This window comes from Ictidomys tridecemlineatus, chromosome 7, assembly GCF_052094955.1.
Source record: "Ictidomys tridecemlineatus isolate mIctTri1 chromosome 7, mIctTri1.hap1, whole genome shotgun sequence".
Lineage (NCBI taxonomy): Eukaryota > Metazoa > Chordata > Mammalia > Rodentia > Sciuridae > Ictidomys > Ictidomys tridecemlineatus.
Genome location: NC_135483.1, coordinates 916,599 through 936,625, shown reverse-complemented (window position 1 = coordinate 936,625; position 20,027 = coordinate 916,599). Strand labels below are relative to the sequence as shown.

General features: G+C 61.4%; 1 protein-coding gene across 27 annotated transcripts in view; it reads right to left on the bottom strand.

The window, feature by feature from the left end:
* Positions 1 to 235: 235 nt before the first annotated feature.
* Plec (plectin) overlaps positions 236 to 20,027 on the bottom strand; it is a 57,569-nt gene continuing 37,777 nt past the window's right edge. For 26 of the 27 annotated variants that reach the window (XM_021723465.3, XM_021723468.3, XM_040293504.2 and 23 more), the window contains 21 exons: positions 19,899 to 19,992; positions 19,070 to 19,224; positions 18,673 to 18,982; positions 18,513 to 18,590; positions 18,276 to 18,437; positions 17,974 to 18,078; positions 17,556 to 17,651; positions 17,184 to 17,309; positions 16,165 to 16,317; positions 15,923 to 16,077; positions 15,710 to 15,836; positions 15,420 to 15,603; positions 15,175 to 15,332; positions 14,874 to 15,052; positions 13,156 to 13,294; positions 12,710 to 13,066; positions 12,550 to 12,633; positions 12,267 to 12,371; positions 12,076 to 12,174; positions 7,720 to 11,100; positions 236 to 7,599 (listed from right to left, as the gene is read on the bottom strand). In XM_021723465.3, the coding sequence (XP_021579140.2) occupies positions 1,396 to 7,599; positions 7,720 to 11,100; positions 12,076 to 12,174; positions 12,267 to 12,371; positions 12,550 to 12,633; positions 12,710 to 13,066; positions 13,156 to 13,294; positions 14,874 to 15,052; positions 15,175 to 15,332; positions 15,420 to 15,603; positions 15,710 to 15,836; positions 15,923 to 16,077; positions 16,165 to 16,317; positions 17,184 to 17,309; positions 17,556 to 17,651; positions 17,974 to 18,078; positions 18,276 to 18,437; positions 18,513 to 18,590; positions 18,673 to 18,982; positions 19,070 to 19,224; positions 19,899 to 19,992 (12,451 nt within the window). In that variant the 3' untranslated portion in view covers positions 236 to 1,395. The remainder of the gene's footprint in view (positions 7,600 to 7,719; positions 11,101 to 12,075; positions 12,175 to 12,266; positions 12,372 to 12,549; positions 12,634 to 12,709; positions 13,067 to 13,155; positions 13,295 to 14,873; positions 15,053 to 15,174; positions 15,333 to 15,419; positions 15,604 to 15,709; positions 15,837 to 15,922; positions 16,078 to 16,164; positions 16,318 to 17,183; positions 17,310 to 17,555; positions 17,652 to 17,973; positions 18,079 to 18,275; positions 18,438 to 18,512; positions 18,591 to 18,672; positions 18,983 to 19,069; positions 19,225 to 19,898; positions 19,993 to 20,027) is intronic. The other variant, XM_078016498.1, reaches the window with a different exon arrangement.

Here is a 20,027-nt window from a genome sequence, read left to right as displayed (position 1 = left end):
CTCCTCAGTGGGGTCAGACCAGACCCACTGCTCAGGGCCACACTGCTCTCCAGCTACCATCTGGGTTTTCTTGCCCATGGACATCTAGCCTCAAGCAGTGTCTTCACAGGTCCCACAGCTCCATCGTGGCCAAAATACGGCTAAGATGAGAGCCTGGATCCTGGAGCGGTAGTATCTACCCTATTCCCAACACAGGGCTGAGACCAGCACCAAAAACCAAGGCAAAATCCACAGGAAGGTTGGAATTGCTTTTATTGAGGGGCAGACGCTGAAGGGCCCTGCCCATGGTCAGGTTAGTGTTCTGCCTGGCACCTCCACCGGCCACCAGCCCAGGTTAGTGGAACATGCAAAGCTCAGTCAGAGGGTGGAGGCAGGGGTGGGAGCTGCCCATGCCCGAGGCTGGCTAAACAGGATGGTGGCACTGGCCAGGTGCCGGGGAGATAGAGCCAGTCTGCATCCCGGACCAAGGAGGGTGGGGGCTCCCTGGAAACAGAGTGGACAGGCAGCACCCAGGGAGGGGTTCCACGGGCTCAAGATACCACTCAGCCCATGGTGGAGGGAAGATCTGCAGAGCCCCAGCCCCGCCCAGCCAGAATGTCTGTCTCACACCCTGGGCAGGGGTCCTCAGGGCTGGGTATGAGGGAGGACACAGAAGGCACTTACAAGGGGAGCTGAGGCTGGAAGGCTGAAGCCACGGGCCAGGGTCTTGGGAGTGACTCAGGGTGGGGCGGGAGCTACAAAGCAGAGCTCTGACAGCAGCTTCAGGAGCTGGGCAGGAGGCTGGAGCCCAGCTAAGGATGCTGCCTCTGCAGACTGGACCCTCATCTTCCCACGAGGAAAGGGCTTCTATGGGCACGCTGAAGAGATGGCTGGCCCAGGACCCTTTCCTCACCAGCAAGATCCACCAGGCAAGAAGGCCAGTCTGGGAAACACGCTGGGAGGAAAGTGCTGGCCCAGGGGAGAAGCCCTGAGAGAATCTCTAGTGACAAGACTGACCCCGGCTGCCCTCAGCAGCTAAGACTAGCAGATGTACACACCAGTGGGGTTGGCTTACAGGGCTGGGGGTCTCACCCAGACAGAAACCTCCTCTGGGAGGAGGGGTGGGCTGGGGGCCCAGCTCTGGGCCCTCCAAGGCACCTGGCTATTGTGAGTGGCAAGTTGAAGTGGGGAGATCCGAGCGGGGTGAGGTGGTCAGCAGGGCTGGGCCGGCCCCAGACCCCAAGTTACAGTCTGTCTAGACAGCAAATATATATTAATGTGTTAGTCTGGTCTTTTTGGTTAAACTTTAGGCACCACTTGGGAAAAAGACACCTTTAAACATTAAAGAAAGACCCCAGCACCTTGGCGGGGAGCCTGGCCACATGCAGAGCAGGGGGGTGGGATGCAGGCAGAGGGTCAGGCCACTGCAGACTCAGGGCCCCCCAGGGAGGTGGAGGGGCCCGAGGCATAGCGGCGGCCATAGCCCGAGGAGGAGTAGGAGGAGGAAGAGAAGGTCATGGAGAAACCAGAACCGGTGGCATCGAAGCTGCCGCGGCGGGAGCCAGCCCGGGAGCCGGTGCGCGAGCCGGTCCGCGAGCCAGCAGTGGAGCCAGAGCCGCTGACACTGTAGGGGCTGTAGTAGCCCTTGCTGGACTGGGCAGAAGCCTCCAGCAGCCGCAGCCCTGTGCCCTCCTCCACCATGCTGCGGTCCAGCGCGTCCTTGTAGGAGATCTTGAGCTTGGTCTTCGGGCAGGTGAGGTACTTGGAGTACGCGCTGACATCGCGCAGCTTCTGCGCCGTGCGGGCGTCCACAGTGCCCCGCTGCAGGGCCTCGTCCAGAGGCACTCGGCCCGGCAGGTCGGGCTCAATCAGGCCACCTGTCAGGTACTGCACCTCCAGGAAGCGCTGGCCTGCCTCGTAGTACAACCAGCCCTTCTTCAGGGCCTGGGCGGCTGACATCTTGGTCTTGGTGCGGGGGTCCTCAAAGCCACAGAAGGCCTTTTGGGCGAGGTTGATGCGGTCCACCATGATCTTGTCTACTAGGCCTTTGTTGACAGCCTCAGTAACAGGGAAGCGCTCCCCGGTGCTGGGGTCAATAATGCCTCCAGTGCAGGCCTGGGCCTCCAGCAGCCGCTGCCCAGTGATGTTGTCCACTAGGTTGCGGTGCATGGCCTCTGTGATGGACACCTTCTCCAGCGTCTCTGTGTCCAGGATGCCAGCCACTGGGCCTGTCTCCTCAGTGGGGTCGGACCAGGAGGCCAGCTGGGTCCTGGAGACTGCAGGGCTGATGGGGTAGGAGGAAGATGAGCCCACCGAGGAGGAGCGGGAGCGGAAGCCACCGGCATTGCCTGAGAGCATGTCCGCAAACTCAGTGATGGAGAGTGTGCCGGCACGGTACTGGTCCAGTGCTGACCGGTCAATGAGGTTCTTGGTGATGGCATCATCGATGTCATACTGGCGGCCTGAGCGGCGGTCAATGATCATGGACTTGACCACTCCATCTGAGGAGGAAATAGTGATCTCCTCCCACTCACACTCCTGCTCAGACAGCTCCAAGTATGTCTGGTGGTCAATGAGCCCCTTGCGGTAGGCCTCATACACTGACATCTCCTTGCCTGTCTCAGGGTCCACGATCACAACGCGGCGCTTGCGCACAGAGGACTTGGAGGACGTCTTGCGCTCTCTCTTTTTCTCCTTCAGCGGCAGGAGGCACAGGCCTGTCTGGGGGTCAGTGATGCAGCGTTCCATCAGCTGCAAGTAGGTGAGATTCTCCTCTGTGTTGGGGTCGAAGAAGCCCTTGGTATCATCCGAAGGGTCAGTCAGGATCTCATTCATCTCCTCATCAAAGAGGCCACGCTTGTAGGCCACCTCCACAGGTAGCCGATGACTCTCCTCAGGGTCGATGATGCCACCTGTGGCGATCTGGGCCTCCAGCAAACGGATGCCATGGTCCTTCAGGATCAGGCCCTTCTTCATGGCTTGGAAGAGAGAGATGAGCTTCCCAGAGTAAGGGTCCTTGTAGCCGGTGACGGCACGCTCAGCCGACAGCAGCTTGTCCTTGAACTCAGGGCCCACGATGCCCATGCGCACAGCTTCCTCCACGGTCAGCTTGAGCCCCTTGATGGGGTCGATGACGTAGCCAGTGGCCGCCTGCGCCTCCAGGAGCTCAAAGGCCGTGCCAGGGCGGATGATGCCCTTCTTCATGGCCTGGTACACAGAGAGTCGCTCCTTGGTGGCATCGACGAAGACTCCGGCAATGCAACTGGTGCCCTCAAGGAACTTCTGCAGGTTCTTGGTGACCTCCTCAATGGAGGTGAGGCCCTCCTGCAGCTGCAGTGCTGTGGCTTCATCCATGACCTGTGAGCGCACCAGTTCCTCCACGGTGATCTGCTTGCGTAGGCCACGGAAGGTCAGTTTGCGGGCGTCTGAGAGTGGCAGGAGCATCTGGCCGCTGCTCTCGTCACGGCGACACCGCCTGAGCAGTTGCGTGTAGCTGAGGCGCTCGTCGGTAGAGGGGTCCACGTAGCTGCGCACCTCGCTGGGCTCCGACAGCTGGTCGTGGGTGTCCTTGTTGAGGTAGCCACGCTGGTAGGCTACCTCCAACGGTAGATGGAAGCCCAGGCGGGGGTCCACAATACCTCCTGTAGCCAGCTGGGCATCCAGCAGCCGCAGGGCCTCCTCAGCAGGGATCAGCTCCTTCTTCATGGCCTGGAAGAGCGAGATGGTCTGCTCGGTGTAAGGGTCACGGTAGCCAGTCACTGCCCGCTCTGCCGAGAGCAGCCGGTCATGCAGCTCGGGGCCCACCAGTCCCTTCCGTACAGCCTCATCCACAGTCAGCCGCTCACCCTTCACTGGGTCCAGCAAGAAGCCGGTGGCCGCCTGGGCCTCCAGCAGCAAGCGGGCCACCTCGGCACTTAGCAGCCCCTTCTTGAGGGCCTGGTAGATGGTCAGCGTCTGCCTAGAGCCAGGCAGGTAAACGCCAGCCACCGAGCCTATGCCATAGAGGTAGCGCCAGGCAGACTCTGCCTCCAGGGCTTCACGGAGGCTCTTGGTGCCCTCCCGGAGGAGGTTGTAGGTCTCCAGCGAGATGATCCGGGCCTCATACAGGTCCTCGGCAGTGAGGCGGCGGCGCACATAGTCATAGGAAGTGAGGTTCTGCTGCCGGATGATCTCAGTCTTCTCGATGATCTCGATGATGATAATGATCATGCGCTCCTTGGTCACCCGGCCAGCCTGGAAGTCAGCCATCAGCCGGGCCCGCTGATCCTCAGGGATCAGGTCTGACTGCATGACCTCCCACAGGGACATGGTGGAGCCACCATGGCTGCCACCACCAGGGATGTCAATCTGTGTCTCCTCGAACGCCCTCCGGGTCTCCTCCTCAGTGTACACCTGAGTGGTCTCCACCACTTCAGCCTTCTCTGCCCCTTTCAGTGGCAGGAGGCGCAGGCCCGTCTCGGGGTCCTCCACACAGCGCTCCAGCAGCTGCAGGTAGGTGAGGTTCTCGTGGGTGTTGGGGTCGAAGAAGCCCTTGGTGTCGTCACTGGGGTCCGCCAGCACGCGGCTCATCTCCTCATCGAAGTAGCCGCGCTGGTAGGCCACCTCCACGGGCAGGCGGTGGCTGTGCACGGGGTCGATGATGCCTCCAGTAGCAATCTGGGCCTCCAGCAGACGAATGGCATGCTCCCTGAGAACCAGGCCCTTCTTCATGGCCTGGAAGAGCGAGATGGTGGTGCCCGAGTAGGGGTCCTTGTAGCCGGTGACGGCCTTCTCAGCGGACAGCAACTTCTCATGTAGCTCAGGGCCCACAACACCTGCTTTCACTGCCTCATGGACATACAGGCGCTGGTTCCGCACCGGGTCCACCAGAAAGCCAGTGGCTGCTTGGGCCTCGAGCAGGAGCGTGGCTGTGCTGGGTCTGAGCAAACCCCGGCGCATGGCTTCGTAGATGGTCACTTTCTCCTTGGAGTCCTCCAGGTAGATACCAGCCAGGCAGCCACTGCCCTGTAGCAGCGTCCGCACGGAGCCCACCTCCAAGAGATCCTTGACAGAGGTCCTGCCATCCTTGAGCTGCTCAAACTGGGCACTGCTGAGGATCCTGGCAGCCAAGAGCTCACTGGCTGGCACAGGGGCACGGAGGCCAGTGAAGGACAGTTGCTCCTGCCTCTTGGTCTCTACCTCCTCGATGATAGTGATGAGGATCTTAATGACCTTCTCCACAGTCACCTTGCCAGTACGGAGCTGCCGCAGCAACTCCTGCCGCTGCTCCTCTGTGAAATACTCAGAGCTGATGAGCTCCCACACCGTCACTGTCCTGCCTTTGAAGCTGCCCATGGGGACTTCAACCGTAGCCTTCTCCAAGGTCTCACGGGCCTGAAGCTCAGAGTAGACCTCCTCCTGCTGGGCCCGGGCAGCCTTCTCTGAGAGTGGCAGCAGGCTCAGCCCAGTCAGCTTGTCAGGCCGGCACCGCTGCTGGAGCTGACCATAGGTGACTGGCTCCCGTGTGCTGGGATCAAGGTAGACCTTGGCATCCTCCCTGGGTTCCAACAGGGCCCTGCTGGTCTCCTTGTCCAGATGGCCCCGGGTGTATGCAACATCCAGGGACACACGGTGGCTCTTGCTGGGGTCCACAATGCCACCTGTGGACAGCTGGGCATCTAGCAGGCGCAGGCCTTGCTCCCGAGGGATGAGGCCTTTCTTCAGAGCCTGGAACAAGGAGGCAATCTGCCCCGAATAGGGGTCCCTGTAGCCCGTCACAGCTTTCTCAGCCGACAGCAGCTTCTCATGAAGCTCAGGGCCCACCAGACCAGCACGTACTGCCTCATCCACAGTCAGCCGGGCACTAGTGGCAGGATCAATGATGTGCCCAGTGCCGGCCTGGGCCTCTAACAGGGCCACAGCCACATCCGGCTGCAGTAGGTCTTTCTTCAGGGCCTCATAGATACTCAGCTTCTGTCCTGCCTCCTGCAGCCACACACCTGCAATGACATTGGCACCCCGCAGGGCCCTCCGCACAGAGTCCGCCTCAGCCACCTCTCTCACAGAGCGCTCGCCCCGCTGCAGCTGACGGTAGAGGTCATGGTCGATGATCCCACTTTCCAGCAGTTCGGCAGCAGGCACCAGGGCACGCAGGCCCTCAAAGCAGAGCTGGCTCTTCTGCTCGTGCTCCTCTACGACAGTGATGACAATCTTGATGATCTTCTCCACTGTGATGCGGCCTGTGCGGAACTGCCGCAGCAGGTCACGCCGCTGCTCCGCTGTGAAGTATTCTGAATTGATGATCTCCCAGATGGTCACCGTCTTGCCCTGGAATTTGCCGAATGGTGCAGACACAGTGGCCTTCTCAAAGACATCCCGGGCCTCAGAGTCAGTATACACCAGCTCACCACCCTTGGCAGCCTTATCTGTGAGTGGCAGGAGGCGCAGGCCTGTCTCGGGGTCCTCCACACAGCGCTCCAGCAGCTGCAGGTAGGTGAGGTTCTCGTGGGTGTTGGGGTCGAAGAAGCCCTTGGTGTCGTCACTGGGGTCCGCCAGCACGCGGCTCATCTCCTCATCAAAGTAGCCACGCTGGTAGGCCACCTCCACGGGCACGCGGTGGCTGTGCACGGGGTCGATGATGCCACCCGTGGCGATCTGGGCCTCCAGCAGGCGGATGCCGTGGTCCCTGATGATGAGGTCCTTCTTCATGGCCTGGAAGAGCGAGATCTGCTCTCCAGTGTAGGGGTCTTTATAGCCAGTGACAGCCCGCTCAGCAGATAGCAACTTGTGGTGCAGCTCAGGGCCCACAACACCCTCCTTCACGGCCTCATTCACAGTCAGTCGTCGATTGCGCACAGGGTCCAGCAAGAAGCCTGAGGCTGCCTGGGCCTCAAGCAGGATGAGAGCTGTGCCAGGGCTTAGCAGCTGCCTCCGCAGGGCCGTGTAGACACTCAGCTTCTCATTGGTGGGCTTCAGCAGCAGCCCGGCAATGCTGCTGCGGCCCTGCAGGTATTGTTGCACATCCCGACGCTGCGCAAGCTCAGCCACCGTGGTGTGGCCCTGCACCAGCCGCTGCAGCTCCTCTGGGCTCAGGATGCCAGCCTCCTGCAGCCGCTGGGCTGGCACTCTCTGTCGCAAACCCTCAAAGCTGTGCTCAGGCTCCACCTCCACAGTTGGGCCATCGGGTGCGTCCCGGCCATTGGGCAAGGCCTTCGTGGCAGCAATCTCCTCAGAGTGTGCTAGTGCTGCCCGATGCTCCTCCTCTAAGCGCTGCAGCCGTTCACGCAGCCTCTGGTTCTCCTCAGCCAGCAGCTTCTCCTGCTTCTGCCGCTGCTCTTCCAGGTGCTGCAGCTCCTCCTGCTTGCGACGTACACCTTCTTCTGCCTCACGCTGCCGACGCCGGGCCTCCTCCATGCTGGCCATCAGCTGCTGCTTCTCCTGTTCCATCTGCTGCTGCTGCCGCTGCTGCTCCTCACGGAGCTGCTGTGCCTTCGCTACCTCGTCCTGGAAAAGCTGCTCTAGCTTAGCCTTTTCCTGCTCAATGAAGCGCTCCCGCTGCAGCAGGCTGTCCTTCTCGGACAGGAAGCTCTGCTGCAAGGCCTGTGTCTCCTGGAGCATCTGCTCTTGCTGTACTGTCTTCATCTGCAAGAGGCAAGGAGCGGGGAGGCAGCAGTCAGGGACAGCGGGGCCCAGGGAGCACCCTTACCCTCCCAAGGACACACCCCACCCCCCGCCTGCCCATCTGTGGAGGGAGGGTGGTACCTCCTCGGACTTGAGCTGCAGCAACTTGGCCTCCTGCTTCAGTTTCTCCTTCTCACGCTCCAGCTCAGCGATGGCCTCCCGCAGGCGCTCAGCATCATGGTCACTCTGCTGCCTCTGGATCTCAAGTGTCTGTACCAGCGTCACCTTCTCCTGTGTGGCGAGCTCAGTGAGGTGCAGCTTCTCACCAATCTCCTCAGCCTGCTTCCGAAAGCGCTGGGCATCCTCCTCGGCACGGGCCTGGGCCCGGCTCATCTCAGCCACGCGCAGCTTCAGGCGCTCAGCCTCTGCACTCATCTCCAGCTGCCGCTGCCGCTCCGCCTCCAATGTCCGCTGGAAACCCTGTGTCTCCTGTGCCAGCTGCTGAGCCATCTGCTCCTTGTCCTCCTGCAGCCGTCGAGCCTGCTCCTGAGCAAGCTCTTTCTGTTGCTGCAGCAGCTCAGCCTCAGCCTTGAGCCGTGTGGCCTCCTGCACAGCCTGCATCTTCTCCTTGAGCATTTTCTCTGCCAGGACCCGCTGCTGTGCCAAGTCTTCTTCTGCCAGCTGCCGCAGGCGTGCTGCCTCCTGGGCTGCCACACTCAGCCGTGCAGCCTCTTCCGCCACCTGCTTCATCTTCTCAGCCTCCTCTTCCAGGAAGCGTTGTGTGTTGTCCTTGTCACGCAGGATGAGTGCGCGGTTCTCGGCCTCGATCCGAGCCTTGAGCTTCCCCAGCTCTTCCATCTGCACGCGCACAGAGAAGAGCTCCTCCTCCACCTGGCTGCGCTGGCGGGCTGCCTCTGTCACCTCCGCCTTCAGCCGCTGCAGCTCCTCATCAAGGATGCTCTTTTGATGGTCAGTCTCCTCCAGCTGTAGCCGCAGGGTTGTCAGCTCCTGTTCCACCTGGGCCTTCTGCCTCAGCGTCTGCTCTGCAAACTTCTTATGCTTCTCCATCTCTGCGTCAGCCGCCTGCTTCTGGCGCAAGGCTGCCTGTTCTGCCTGTGCCCGTCGTGCTGCCTCCTGCTCGGCTTCCTTGCGCAGCTTCTCTGCAGCAGCCTGTGCCTGAGCCCGGACCTGCGCCTGCTCCTCTGCAGACTGCTTGAGCCGCTCAGCCTCTTCTACTTGCCGCCGGGACTGCGCTGCCTCCCGCTCAGCCTGCTCCCGGGCCTCCTCAGCCTCCTCAGCGGCTCGTCGTGCAGCCTCTGCCTCGCCACGCAGTCGCTCCAGCACACTTTGCTCCTGCTGCAATGTCTGCTGCAGCTCCTGCTCACGCTGCTGCACCACAAAGGCATGGGCCTTCTCCTCTGCTTGCAGCCGCTTCTGGGCAGCCTCTTGGGCCAGCTGCAGTTGCCGAGCCGACTCCTGTTCTGCTCGCTCCCTCAAGCGCCGGGCCTCTTCCACCTTGGCCTTGAGCCGTTCTACTTCCTCCAGTGCAGCTTTGCGCTGCCGTGTGGCCTCTTCCTCAGCCGCCAGGCTTTTCTGTACGCGCTCCTCAGCCTCACGGCGCCGCTGCTCCTCCTCAGCTGCCAACTGCCGCTGCCGAGCAGCCTCCAGCTCTGCCTGCTCCTTGCTGCGCAGTGTGTCCTCTGCATTGCTACGGATACGCCCCAGCTCCAGCTCCAGCTCCGCCTTGCCAGCAGCTGCCTTCTCAAAGCTCACCTTCAGCGCCAGAATCTCCTCTTCCACCTGCCGCCTCTGGCGCAGTGTGTCCTCCACCAGCCCCTTCTGCCTCTCCAGCTCGCTCTCTGATGCCTTGCGCAGCTGAGCCAGGCGCTCCTCGATGTCAGCCTTGTGCTGCGCTGCCTGCTCCTCTAGCCGCCGCCGCTGGAAAGCCTCATCTTCAGCCAGCCTCCGTAGGCGCTCATTCTCTGCTTCCTTCTCCTTGAGCGCTATCTCGGCCTCTGTCTTGAGCCTCGTGGCCTCGCTGATGGCGGCCAGCTTCTCAGCAAGCACCCGCTCTGCCTCGGCCCGCTGGCGTGCTGCATCCTCCTCGGCAAGCTGCCGCTGCCGCTTAGCCTCCTCGGCCAGGGCCCGCAGGCGAGCAGCCTCCTCGGCCAGCTCACGGAACCGGCCAGCCTCTGCCTCCAGTCTCTGCTTGGACTTCTCACTGGTGTTACGAGATTCCTCCTCCGCTCGAGCCTTGCTGGCCAGTAGCACCTCCATCTCTGCCCGCACCTTGGCCAGCTCAGCCTCCAGCTCCTGGCGCTTCTGGTTGGCCTCAGCTGCTTCTCGCTGTAGCCGGGCCAGTTCCTCCTCCAGCAGCTGCCGCTGCTGCTCCCCCTGCTCTGTCTCAGCCCGCAAGCGGATCAGCTCCTGCTCTGCAGCCAGGCGCTGCTGTGCGGTACCTTCTGCCAGCTGTCGCTGTTTCTCCAGCTCCTGTTCTGCCAGCTCCCGCTGCCGCACGGCCTGCTCCTCTGCCTTGCCACGCCGCCGAGCCTCACGCTCTGCTTCCTCTTTCTGCTTCTCAGCTTCGGCCTGGGCCAGGCTCTTCTGCTGTGCCACCTCCTCTGCCTGCAGTCGCAGTCGCAGTGCCTCATTGGCTTTTAGCTGCCAGCGCTCCAGCTCCCGTTCGGCTTCCTCACGAGCCCGCTCGGCCTCAGCCTGTTGCTGTGCCCGCCGTTCAGCCTCTTCCCGCAGCTGGGCCACCGCCACATGCTCCTCCTGCAGGGTGCGCTCCAACTGTGCAGTCTTCTCCGCGAAGGAAGCACGCTTGCTCTGCAGCTCCACCTCTGCGCTGCGCTGCGCTGTCTCCAGAGCTACCTGTACTTGGCGTGCCCGCTCTGCCTCAGCCTGCCGCAGCTGCCTCTCTGCCTCTTCGGCCTGCAGTCGCAGCTCCTCCAGAGCCTGCATGGCCCGCTGCTTCTCGCGAGCAGCCTCAGCCTCAGCCTTGACGCGCAGGGCGAGTTCTGCCTCTGCTTGCCGCTTACGCTGGCTCTCATCCTGCACCTGCCTCCGCAAGCGCTCAGCCTCCTCCTGTGCCTGCCGCTTCTGTGCTTCCGCCTCCTCTGCTCGTGCACGCAGGGCCTGCAGCTCATCCTCAGCCCCGCTGCGCTGGCGCTCAGTCGTCTCTAGCTGCAAGCGCACTACACGGATCTCCTCCTCGATGCGCAGTCGGCTGCGTTCAGCTGCTTCCACTTGCCTGGCCTTGGCCTGGAGCTCTGCCTCTGAGCTCTGCCGCAGATGCTGGAGCTCCTCTTGGACACTACGCTTCTGCTGCTGTGCATCCACTGCAGCCTCCTCCCGCCGTGCTACCTCCTCCTGCATGCGCCGCTGTAGTTCTTGTGCCTCCAGCTCCGCCTGTGCCTTGGCCTGGGCATGCGCCTCAGCCAGCTGCCGCTGCTTCTCCAATGCGGCCTCCACCTCAGCCAGTCGCTCCCGCTCCTCTGCCCGCTGTTGCTCGGCCAGCCTCTGTGGCCACAGCAGAGAGAGGAAGAGAACCAGAGACAGCGTGAGCGTGGGGTGGGTGCAGGCACTCACGTGACACGATACCACCACAGTTCACTTGGACAGCGCGGTGCGGGGGAATCAGGGAGGACAGAGGTCCCAGCCCAGCCAAGGAGACAGCGTGCACCCGCCCAGGGCACTCAGGCAGCGAGCGCAGCCAGCCCCACCGTGCTCACCAGCCTGGGGAAGGAGGCCCAGGCGTCCTCCCCTCTTCCCGCAGATAGGCGACGGAGACAGACGGACAGGGAGAGAGAGAAAGAGCAAAGCAGGAGGCTCGCAGAACCTGCAAGCCGCACCCACCACACAGTCCTGCCTGAGATCTACCTGACACTGGCAGAGTCTGGCTGCCACCATAGGGCCCCGCTCCCCAACAAAGCCCAGTGGGGTGGGTCAGGGTGAGGTGGTCAGGGTGAGGCAGCCAGAGTAAAGACAGTAGTACGGACAGAGGCAGTTAACAAAAGGGATTCTCAAACCAGCAGACCCGAGCCAAGAGGAGGTAGGGCCACAGGCGGGCCCAACAGCTGGGTCACCTGGGAGGTGGGGAGGAACTGGACAGTGAACACCCTGCTCAGACAAGGACCTTGAGAGGCACCTCCCAAGCCCCCATGACCTAATGTCCCCTGACTGTTCCCAGAACAAAGGGCCAAGTGGAACCAGTGCAGAGTGCCCAGGGAGAATGCACGGGAGAGCCGACAGATGCAGGTGGGGACAGCTGCCAGTGAAGGAGAAGGGAGGCGCCAGCCACCATGGAGAGCAGCACAGGCCAGGCCAAGGTGGGACCTGGGTGAGGGCAGCCGAGCTAGGGGAAGGGGGCACCAGGCAGGAGGGGAGTGAGGACAGCTGCCCTAAGTGGGCTCAGACAGTTTCTGTGAGCTGAATCTGGGGCAGGACAGGGGCAGGAGAGCCCTCCCCACCCAGCCCACACAGCCCCAGCCATACCTCCTCCTCCTCCATGCGCCGCAGTGTCTCACTGACAAACTTGATGTACTGACCAGTAAGCGTGGTCAGCTCGCTGTAGCGTGTCCGCAGGTCCACATACTGAGGAGGAAGGGCGACAGCCAGTCAGCTCTGCCCCACCTAAGGCCCACCCAGTCCTCATCTAGGTTAGTCTTGGCCTGCCCCCATCCTACCTCCTGGATGACACTCTCTGATCCAGACTGGACCTTGGGCTTCTTGGCTGGGGAGGCCACTGGTTCAAGCTGTGCCTTGTAGGTGACCAGCTGGAGCTCATAGTCCTATGGGAGGCATGGTAGGGTTGGCCATCTGCGCTGCCCTCGTTGCCTATGCCTGCCCCCACACCAATCTATAGGGCTTCCCAGCACGGCCCAGGCTCGAGTCCAGAGCCCCAGGTCTACCAGCCTGGCAAGCGTGTCCTGGGATGGGGGTCTCGGCGCAGATGGCTGGAGGCCTCACCTTAATGGCATTGATGTACTGCTTGGCGAACCTCTGGCACTCCTCAACCTTCTCACCATGGCGCTCAATCTCCTCCAGCAGGGCCTGAGAGGGGTGGGTGGTCAGCACGGACGGCTACAGGACACATCCTACTGCCTGCCTCTCCCAGGCCCTGGCCTACCTTCTCCTGACGCAGTTGCTCTCGCACAGCCTGAACGTTTGCCATCGGCACAGCCTGGATCTGCTCCTGCCGCCGCTTAGCATCCTGCAGCCAGGCGCTCAGTGGGTCTGCACTCTCACGATAGTAGCGCAGCTGGCGGCCCAGCTGTTCCAGCTCACGCTGCCGCACATCAGTCTGGGCCAGCACTGCCTGCCAGCGCTCTAGCAGCTGGGTGACCCGCTCACGCCAGCGCTCCACCTCCACGTCCCGCTCACCATGCCGCTGCTGCAGCCGCTCACCCACTTCCTGCGCCCCTCGCAGCTCATCCCTCAGGGCATCAAACACAGGCTGCTGAGCCTCTGCCTGGGCCCGTAGCTTCTGTTGGGCACAAGAGGGGTGGGTGCTGCTTCAGCTGGGGCCCCCGCTATCTCCCTGCCCCCAGTGAGCCACAAACCCTGGCACAGTACCTTGAGTGCAGCCTTGGTGGCCTCGAGCTCTGGGAGGGTGGAAGGCACAGCCTGGGCCTCCTTAAGCTGCTCCTCATGGGCCTTGAGAACTTCCTCAGCCCCCTGAGTGCTGCGGATCACCAGGCTGATGGTCTTGAGCCTGGCAGGGAGAGTGGGAATCAGAGCCAGGGCAGGTAGGCTCTAGAAATAAGACCTAGGTGGGGACACTAGAGCCCCAGGGAGCCACTGAGTGCCTCTGGCAAGCCCAGACCCCACCTGAGCAGAACCCTGCTGGTCAGCTAATCCCGTGGTCACAGATTTCAGGGAGAACAAGAAACTTGAAGAGAAATCTTGGCACAGAACTACTTAAAGCTCCAGCCTGAAGACCTGCAGAGCAGATGCTCCAGCCAGGAACAGCAGACACCAAGATCCTGGGGCAGTCAGTTTTGTTTATTTTTTAGTTGTAGTTGGACACAATATCTTATTCATTTCTATATGGTGCTGAGGATCGAACCCAGTGCCTCACACGTGCAAGGTGGGCGCTCTATCACTGAGCTGCAGCCCCAGCCCCCTGAGAGTGTAGTTGTCAGTACTCCAGCAAAATCAAGACTGGCTGAGGGGGACCTCATACCCAACAGTGATATTTCTCTCAAATAGTGTGTTGGTATTGTGACTAAAGGGAAGACAAAGGGCAGAAGCACTGTTTGTAATACAGTAAGCAATAAACGCTGAAGGCCCCGGAGTCAGGACGGACAAGGCAGAGACAGAGAGAGATCTCTTATTACACTTCTGAAAATTAATTCCTATGAACGTGTGACCTTTTATGTGTCTGCATTAAGGTGCAGTCAAGTAAACAGCAGAGGAAGAATAGAAGAGGCTGGGATGGGGTGGGGCAGGAGGGCGAGTGGAAGAGGCAGAGCACCGGCATGGCCCTTCACATCACCGAGAGCGCTGGGAAGAGCCTGATGGGAGGAGAGTGCGGAGCCAGGGGGGCCTCTTACTGCCCAGGCCCTCGACTCTCTTACCCACTGTCTCCATTCCAAAGCTCCTCCTGGGTCTTGCTCCCCAGCCTCCACCAAGAAATCCTTCTCTCAAAATCACAGAGGCCTTCTGTGAGGCAGGCTCTCCCTCCTCTGAACTTACTATCCTGGGCCATTTCCTGGGGTTCCTCTTCCTCCAGACTTGGGCCACGCTGGGAGCCAAGGCTCCTCCTCAGTCCTCCCTCTACCTGTACTCCCTTCTGTTCACAACTTGGGCCACTCTCTGCTCTAACCTCATCTCCCCGACTCTTCACTGAGTTGCCTGCTGACCCTCCAAGTCTCCCCACATCAGTCAGGAGCACCCATCCCCTCCACCCTTCTCTCCCCGACACATCCCACAAAACATCATCAGGACACCCTGTGGGAGCCATCTTCAAAAAACTTCAGAGTTGCGCTGGGGACACAGCTCAGTTGATAAAGTGCTTGACTCACATGCACAAGGCCCTGGGTTCAATCCCCAGAACCACACACACACACACACACACACACACACACACACACACACACACCTCACAAACATCAGACTTGGACTCTCTGCCACCCCCACAGCTGCCATGCCAGTCCGAGATCACCATCTCCCAGCCCAGTCATTCAATGTCCCCAACTTATCCAACACTCTGTCCTTCCTCTGCTCAGAATATCCCTGACGTCACAGGCCTCCCCAGAGCCTGGCCCAGCCCAGTGCTCGCAGTCACTCACTTCTCCAGGTAGATGGCAGACAAGCTGCGGACCTGCTCCAGCTTGCCAAGGGTCAGCTCCAGCTCTGAGCGCAGAGTCGGGGCAGCAGGTGATGGTTCAGGCAGGGCCAGGACCTTCTCGGCCTCGGCTGAGAGTCGGGCAACCCCCTTGCCCAGCCCTTCCACCTCAGCCTGCGCTTTCTGAGGAAAGATTGGGTGGGGACACACTGATGAGCAGAGCGACACAGAGCACCCCCCGAAGGCTGAGGGAGGGGTAGAGTGGGATTGAGAGGCAGAGCGATGAGAAAGGGGACAGCGCCTGCCTGCTGCTCGGCGATGCGCTGGGCACACTCCCGCGCAGGCTCTTTGTCTAGTGGCAGCCGAAGACGGTGCACAGTGCGAGTCTCACAGGCCTCCAGCTGCAGCCGGATGTCCTTGAGCTCTGAGATGCAGCGCTGGCAGCGAGACTCCTCCTGCTCACCTGAGGACACATTCTGGTCACTTGCTTGCTGGGTCCATGGCCTGCCTGCCCTGCCCTGCCCATACACCAGCCATGCCCACCCCATACCCTGCTCCAAGCTCTGTAGCAGCTGCTGGTAATGGTGGCTACAAGAGCTGTACTCGCGTTCTGCCACCAGCCGGTCCTCTGGCCCAAAGCTGCCAGCATCCTGGCTGTCCCGCAGGAAGGCCTGGTAGTGCAGCTCCAGGCTGCGCAGGGCTTGGCGCTGTTCCTCAGGCTTCAATGTGCGGAACTGGGGGTGGACATGGGGGGTAACGTGGGGTGAGGCTAGCTGGCTCCCCACGGGACACCACTTCCTCTTCTCCCCCAGAAGGTCCACGGCCAGCGGGCAGGCATACCGTGACCAGGGACCAGGAACGGATGAGCTGCACATCTCGGCTGAGGCTCTGCCATGCCAGAAGGCTCTTCATGTCCACATGCAGCTGGTGCCACAGTGCCACGAGGGCCTGGTGCTGGGCCTCCAGCCTGGCAGGTCAGGGTCACAGTCAAGGGTCTTGAGGCCCTGCCCACTATCCACCCCTTCTAGCCAAGGACCCCATAGGGCCACCCACCTGGTGATGGCTTCCTGGGCTTCCTGGTTGGGTGGGGGCACAAGGAAGCACACGGAGGGCACAGCAGCCTCACTGCCAGAGCTGCTAAGCACTTTCCAGTGAGATGGCTGAGCAGGGCCCATCAGCTGGCACTGGTCACCCTTGTGCACAGTCACCTGGGACAGCCAGAGGGGATGACGATGTGGTCATGCTCGGCTCTGCCCACCCCCTCCCTGGACCGCCCCACCTGGCTCAGCCCTCACCTCCACCTGCTTGTAATCACACACGGCCAGCAGGGGCACGTGGCCTCGGATGGGGTAAGCCGGGTTGCGAGGTTTCAGCTGCACAATGGCCTTGGCTCTCTTGGCCAAGCCAGAGAGGTGCCCCTTATACTCATTCAGCTGCTCCTTCTCATCCTGTGGAGAGGAGCAGAGCTCAGGGTCGACACATGCAGATCGACCTCCAGCAAGCAGTAGACACCCCAGCACCTCCAGGACCAGGGGCTGCCAGGACTGGGGGGCCTCCCTGATGCTGGCGGTGGGGACACATGGAGGCAGGAGGTGTGGCTGGGACAGGCCCCAGGGCTTGGGCCCCAAGCAGATCCTACTCCCTGGATCTGGACTGGATGCCCTACCCCTATCCCAGGTCACCCACTATGTCCTTCAGGGAAAGGGGTCCAGCCTAGCTCTACCCTGGCCCCTGCGGTGTCTCTCTTCTCCTCCCTCCCTTTTTAGGAGCGGGTCACTTGCCTCCTCCTGTCCAACCAAACCTCACCAAGGGACTGTCCAAGGCTGTGAGCTGGCAGCTGCACTACCTTCTCTCAGGTTGACATGGAGACTGAAGTCCCAGCCTTTACAGAATAGCACTTTACAGAACCAGCTGCCTCTCACTCTTCCCCCCATGACTGCTCACCCAAAGCACCGTGGCCCCAAGTGCTCCTCACCCCTGCATGCAGGCACCATGCCTAGCTGTTGTTCAGCCCTCCACAACCATGTAGCCTGTGCCTACTCCAGCCATGGGGGCCAGAAAAACCAGCATTCATGCCCAATCACAGGACTGGTGACAGCCACTAACTTGGGCCTCCACCTGTGTAGACTATAGGGGTGGGAGTTCACACCAGCTCCAGGCAGCAACCTGCCACCAGGCTCTCAGCTCACCACACACCCACCACCCTCATCAGACCTCCCCGGCCTCTGCTGGTCCTCCATCCCCAACTCCTAGGCACCAATGCAGCCCACACCAAGTCAGTCTGTCCCTGTGCTCCTGCCTGCCTCAGCCTCACCTGGGCATCTTGCAGCAGGTCCTCAAGCCGGGTGACAGTGATGGAGCGGTCACAACTGTACTTCCTTCGCAATGTCTCCTGTAGCTTTTGCAGCTGCTCTTCAGCCTCTCGCACATCTGAGAAGAACTGAGCAGGGAAGTAGAAGATCATGCAGGGATGCCCCAGGCCCCAGAAGTGGGGAGCAGACTGAAGGGCCAAGGCTTAAGGCAAGGAGTAGCAGAGCCCAAGAGGACTGGGGAGGACTCCTGAGTGCAGTAAGCAAGTGGGGCAATCGGGGGAGGGCGAGCAGTCAGGGCCAATCCTACTGCCAAGTGTGGTCCGGAGGCACCTTCAGAGTGCTGCAGCTGAGCCACGGTGGGGCAGGGGTCTCACCTGGAAGTAGGCAGTGTTCTCCTTCAGGTGAGCCTCAATACAGCAACACAGCTGTAGCATCCAGCTCCACTGGGTCTGCAGGGCTGCCTGGAAAGACTGAAGGACAAGGACCTCCTCAGATCCCCCACATGGGACCTAGGGAGGTCCATAGTACCCCATCCCCTCCCCACATACCCCATCTAGGACCAGGGTGGTCCCTATCCCTCTCCCCCCGCACAGCTTCTTGCCAACCCCACCTGGGGCCCAAGATGGGCTCCCACAGCGCCTTTCCTTCCCCACCTCTGACCCACAGTAGATCCCTTGGGGCCCATGGTGGCCCCCGACAGCCCTACCTCCACCTCAGCGTCCAAGGATTGCCCCACGGCCCCCACATCTGGGGGCCGGTGCTGGTCCCCCCAGCCCTGCAGTCCCACCTCACCTCCACTGTAGGCCGCGCAGGGTGGTCCTCCCGCAGCAGTCGGTCTCCAGTATTCTGAATCTCCTTGATTTTCTTTTCCTTCAGCTCCAGTTCACGCATAAGGGCCTGATGCCAGGGAAGAGGGTCTCAGGAATAGTGTTGGAGGCAGACTGGGGTCTGTAATCTTCCAACAAACACAATCCAAATCCTGTGCCAGCCTCCATGGAGCCTGAGCTGGAACTGACTGGCCACCCAAAGGCTCCCAACAGTGGGGCTGGGTGTGGGCAAATGCAGGAGGGTTCTGGAAGGCCAGACAGACTCACCGAGTAGCTCTCCTTCTTGGCAGCCATGTTGGCATTGCGGTCACTCCAGTCAAAGCCCACCTCCTCCTCCTCCTTCTCATTCAGCCACATCAGCTCTTTGGTAGCAGCTGCCACAAAGCCATGCAAGCTGTCCAGGAACCGGAGGCGGGCCTTGGAGGAGTTCTGCGGGAAGGCAGGGAGCATGTTAGCAGAATGCTGCCTGCCCACCTCCCCAGTCCCCGCCTGGTCCCCACTCACCAGCAGCTTGGCATACTGCAGGTCTAGTCGACCCAGGCAGTCACGGAAGGCACCCCGGGAGGCAGGGGAAAGCTGGCCCTGTAGGAGACGAGGAGGATGAGAACTGCCGGGACCAGGCCTTTGCCCACCACCTAACAGCCCACCCAAGGATGCTGCCCACCTCATCACTGCGCGCCCGCTCGATCTTAGCCCGAAACTCCTCAATGGACTGGTGCAGGCCTCGGTGGCTACCAAGCTGTGCCTCCACACTGGGCAAGTCCACACCCCACTCAGCACTGTCCACGCGGCGCTGGTTTTCCTCCACCCAGGCCAGCAGGTCCTGCAAGTAGCGCAGGGTGGAGTCCTCCACCTCGGGTCGCCTCTGTGTGCTCTGCAGGGTCACCTGGGTCACAGGGGCTGCCACGCCTGCCTTCAGCCGGAGGTTGTACTCGGTGCGGATGGCCACCAGGCGCTCATGCAGGCGGTACACCCTGGGGCAGCAGAGGAGTTAGGAGGGTTCAGACAGGTCCCAGGCTCCCAGACCCAGGCTCCCTGGGAAGGGCACAGGCGGACCCCACCTGCGGTACATCTGCTCGCCCTGCGGGTGCCGCCCATCCTTAAGGGTTTGCACGTCATTGAACAGTAGCCGGATCATGCCATCTGCCTTGTCCAGGTCCCGTTCCACCTCCCCTGCCCGTTGTGGCCCCTTGCCTGAGGCCAGTAGCCGGACATCCTGCAAGGTGGTCATCTGTGACTCCGAGTCTGGCCACAGGGTCATCAGTCGAGGCAGCCCCCTTCACCCACTTCCCCAGCCTACAACCCAGGCCTCAGTTTACCCACTGCCCCGGGATCCCCACATATGCTCCTGACAAACTTGTCCACATATCTATACAGGCTAGCTTTCTAAGGGGTCAGGCTTCTGTCCTAAGGAATCCTGCTAGACCAAGGACCGAGGTCCTTTACAGGCTTGTTCACGGGATCTTGGGCCTCATCCGCCATTTTCCACACTGTCACTTCTCTCAGTGGGATCCTGCCTAGACCCACACAGACAGCCCTGCACCTTCTGAGCCCCACACTCAGCCAGCAGTCGGCCTGGGCATCTCCCCACCACCCCTCCCCCAGTGTTAAGCTGCTGTTGGGATGGGGTGAGCCTGCAAGAGGGCAGAGCAGCCTCTTTGGTGCCCTGCCTGGTACAAAGAGGCCAGTTCTGCCCACAGCAGGAGATCACAGTTGCCCCCCCCCCCCCCCCCCGCATGGGGAGGAGCTAGGCCTGGTTTCTCCCCCCCAGTGCCCCACCCTGCCCACAGAGCCCAGTTAGTCATAGCCCTGGCTGCAGGGCAGGACTGGCTTGGGGTTCCTCCCACCTCCCAAGCCCGCCCCTCACTCCTCCCTTCCCCTCCCCCTCACCGACTGCAGAAGGGCGTCGGCCTGGTTCAACTGCTCCTCGCAAAGCCCAGCCTCCATCTGTAATTTGCTCACAATGCGCTGAAGACACTCCAGCCTGCAGCCCCAAACACAAGACCAGAGACTGAGCTG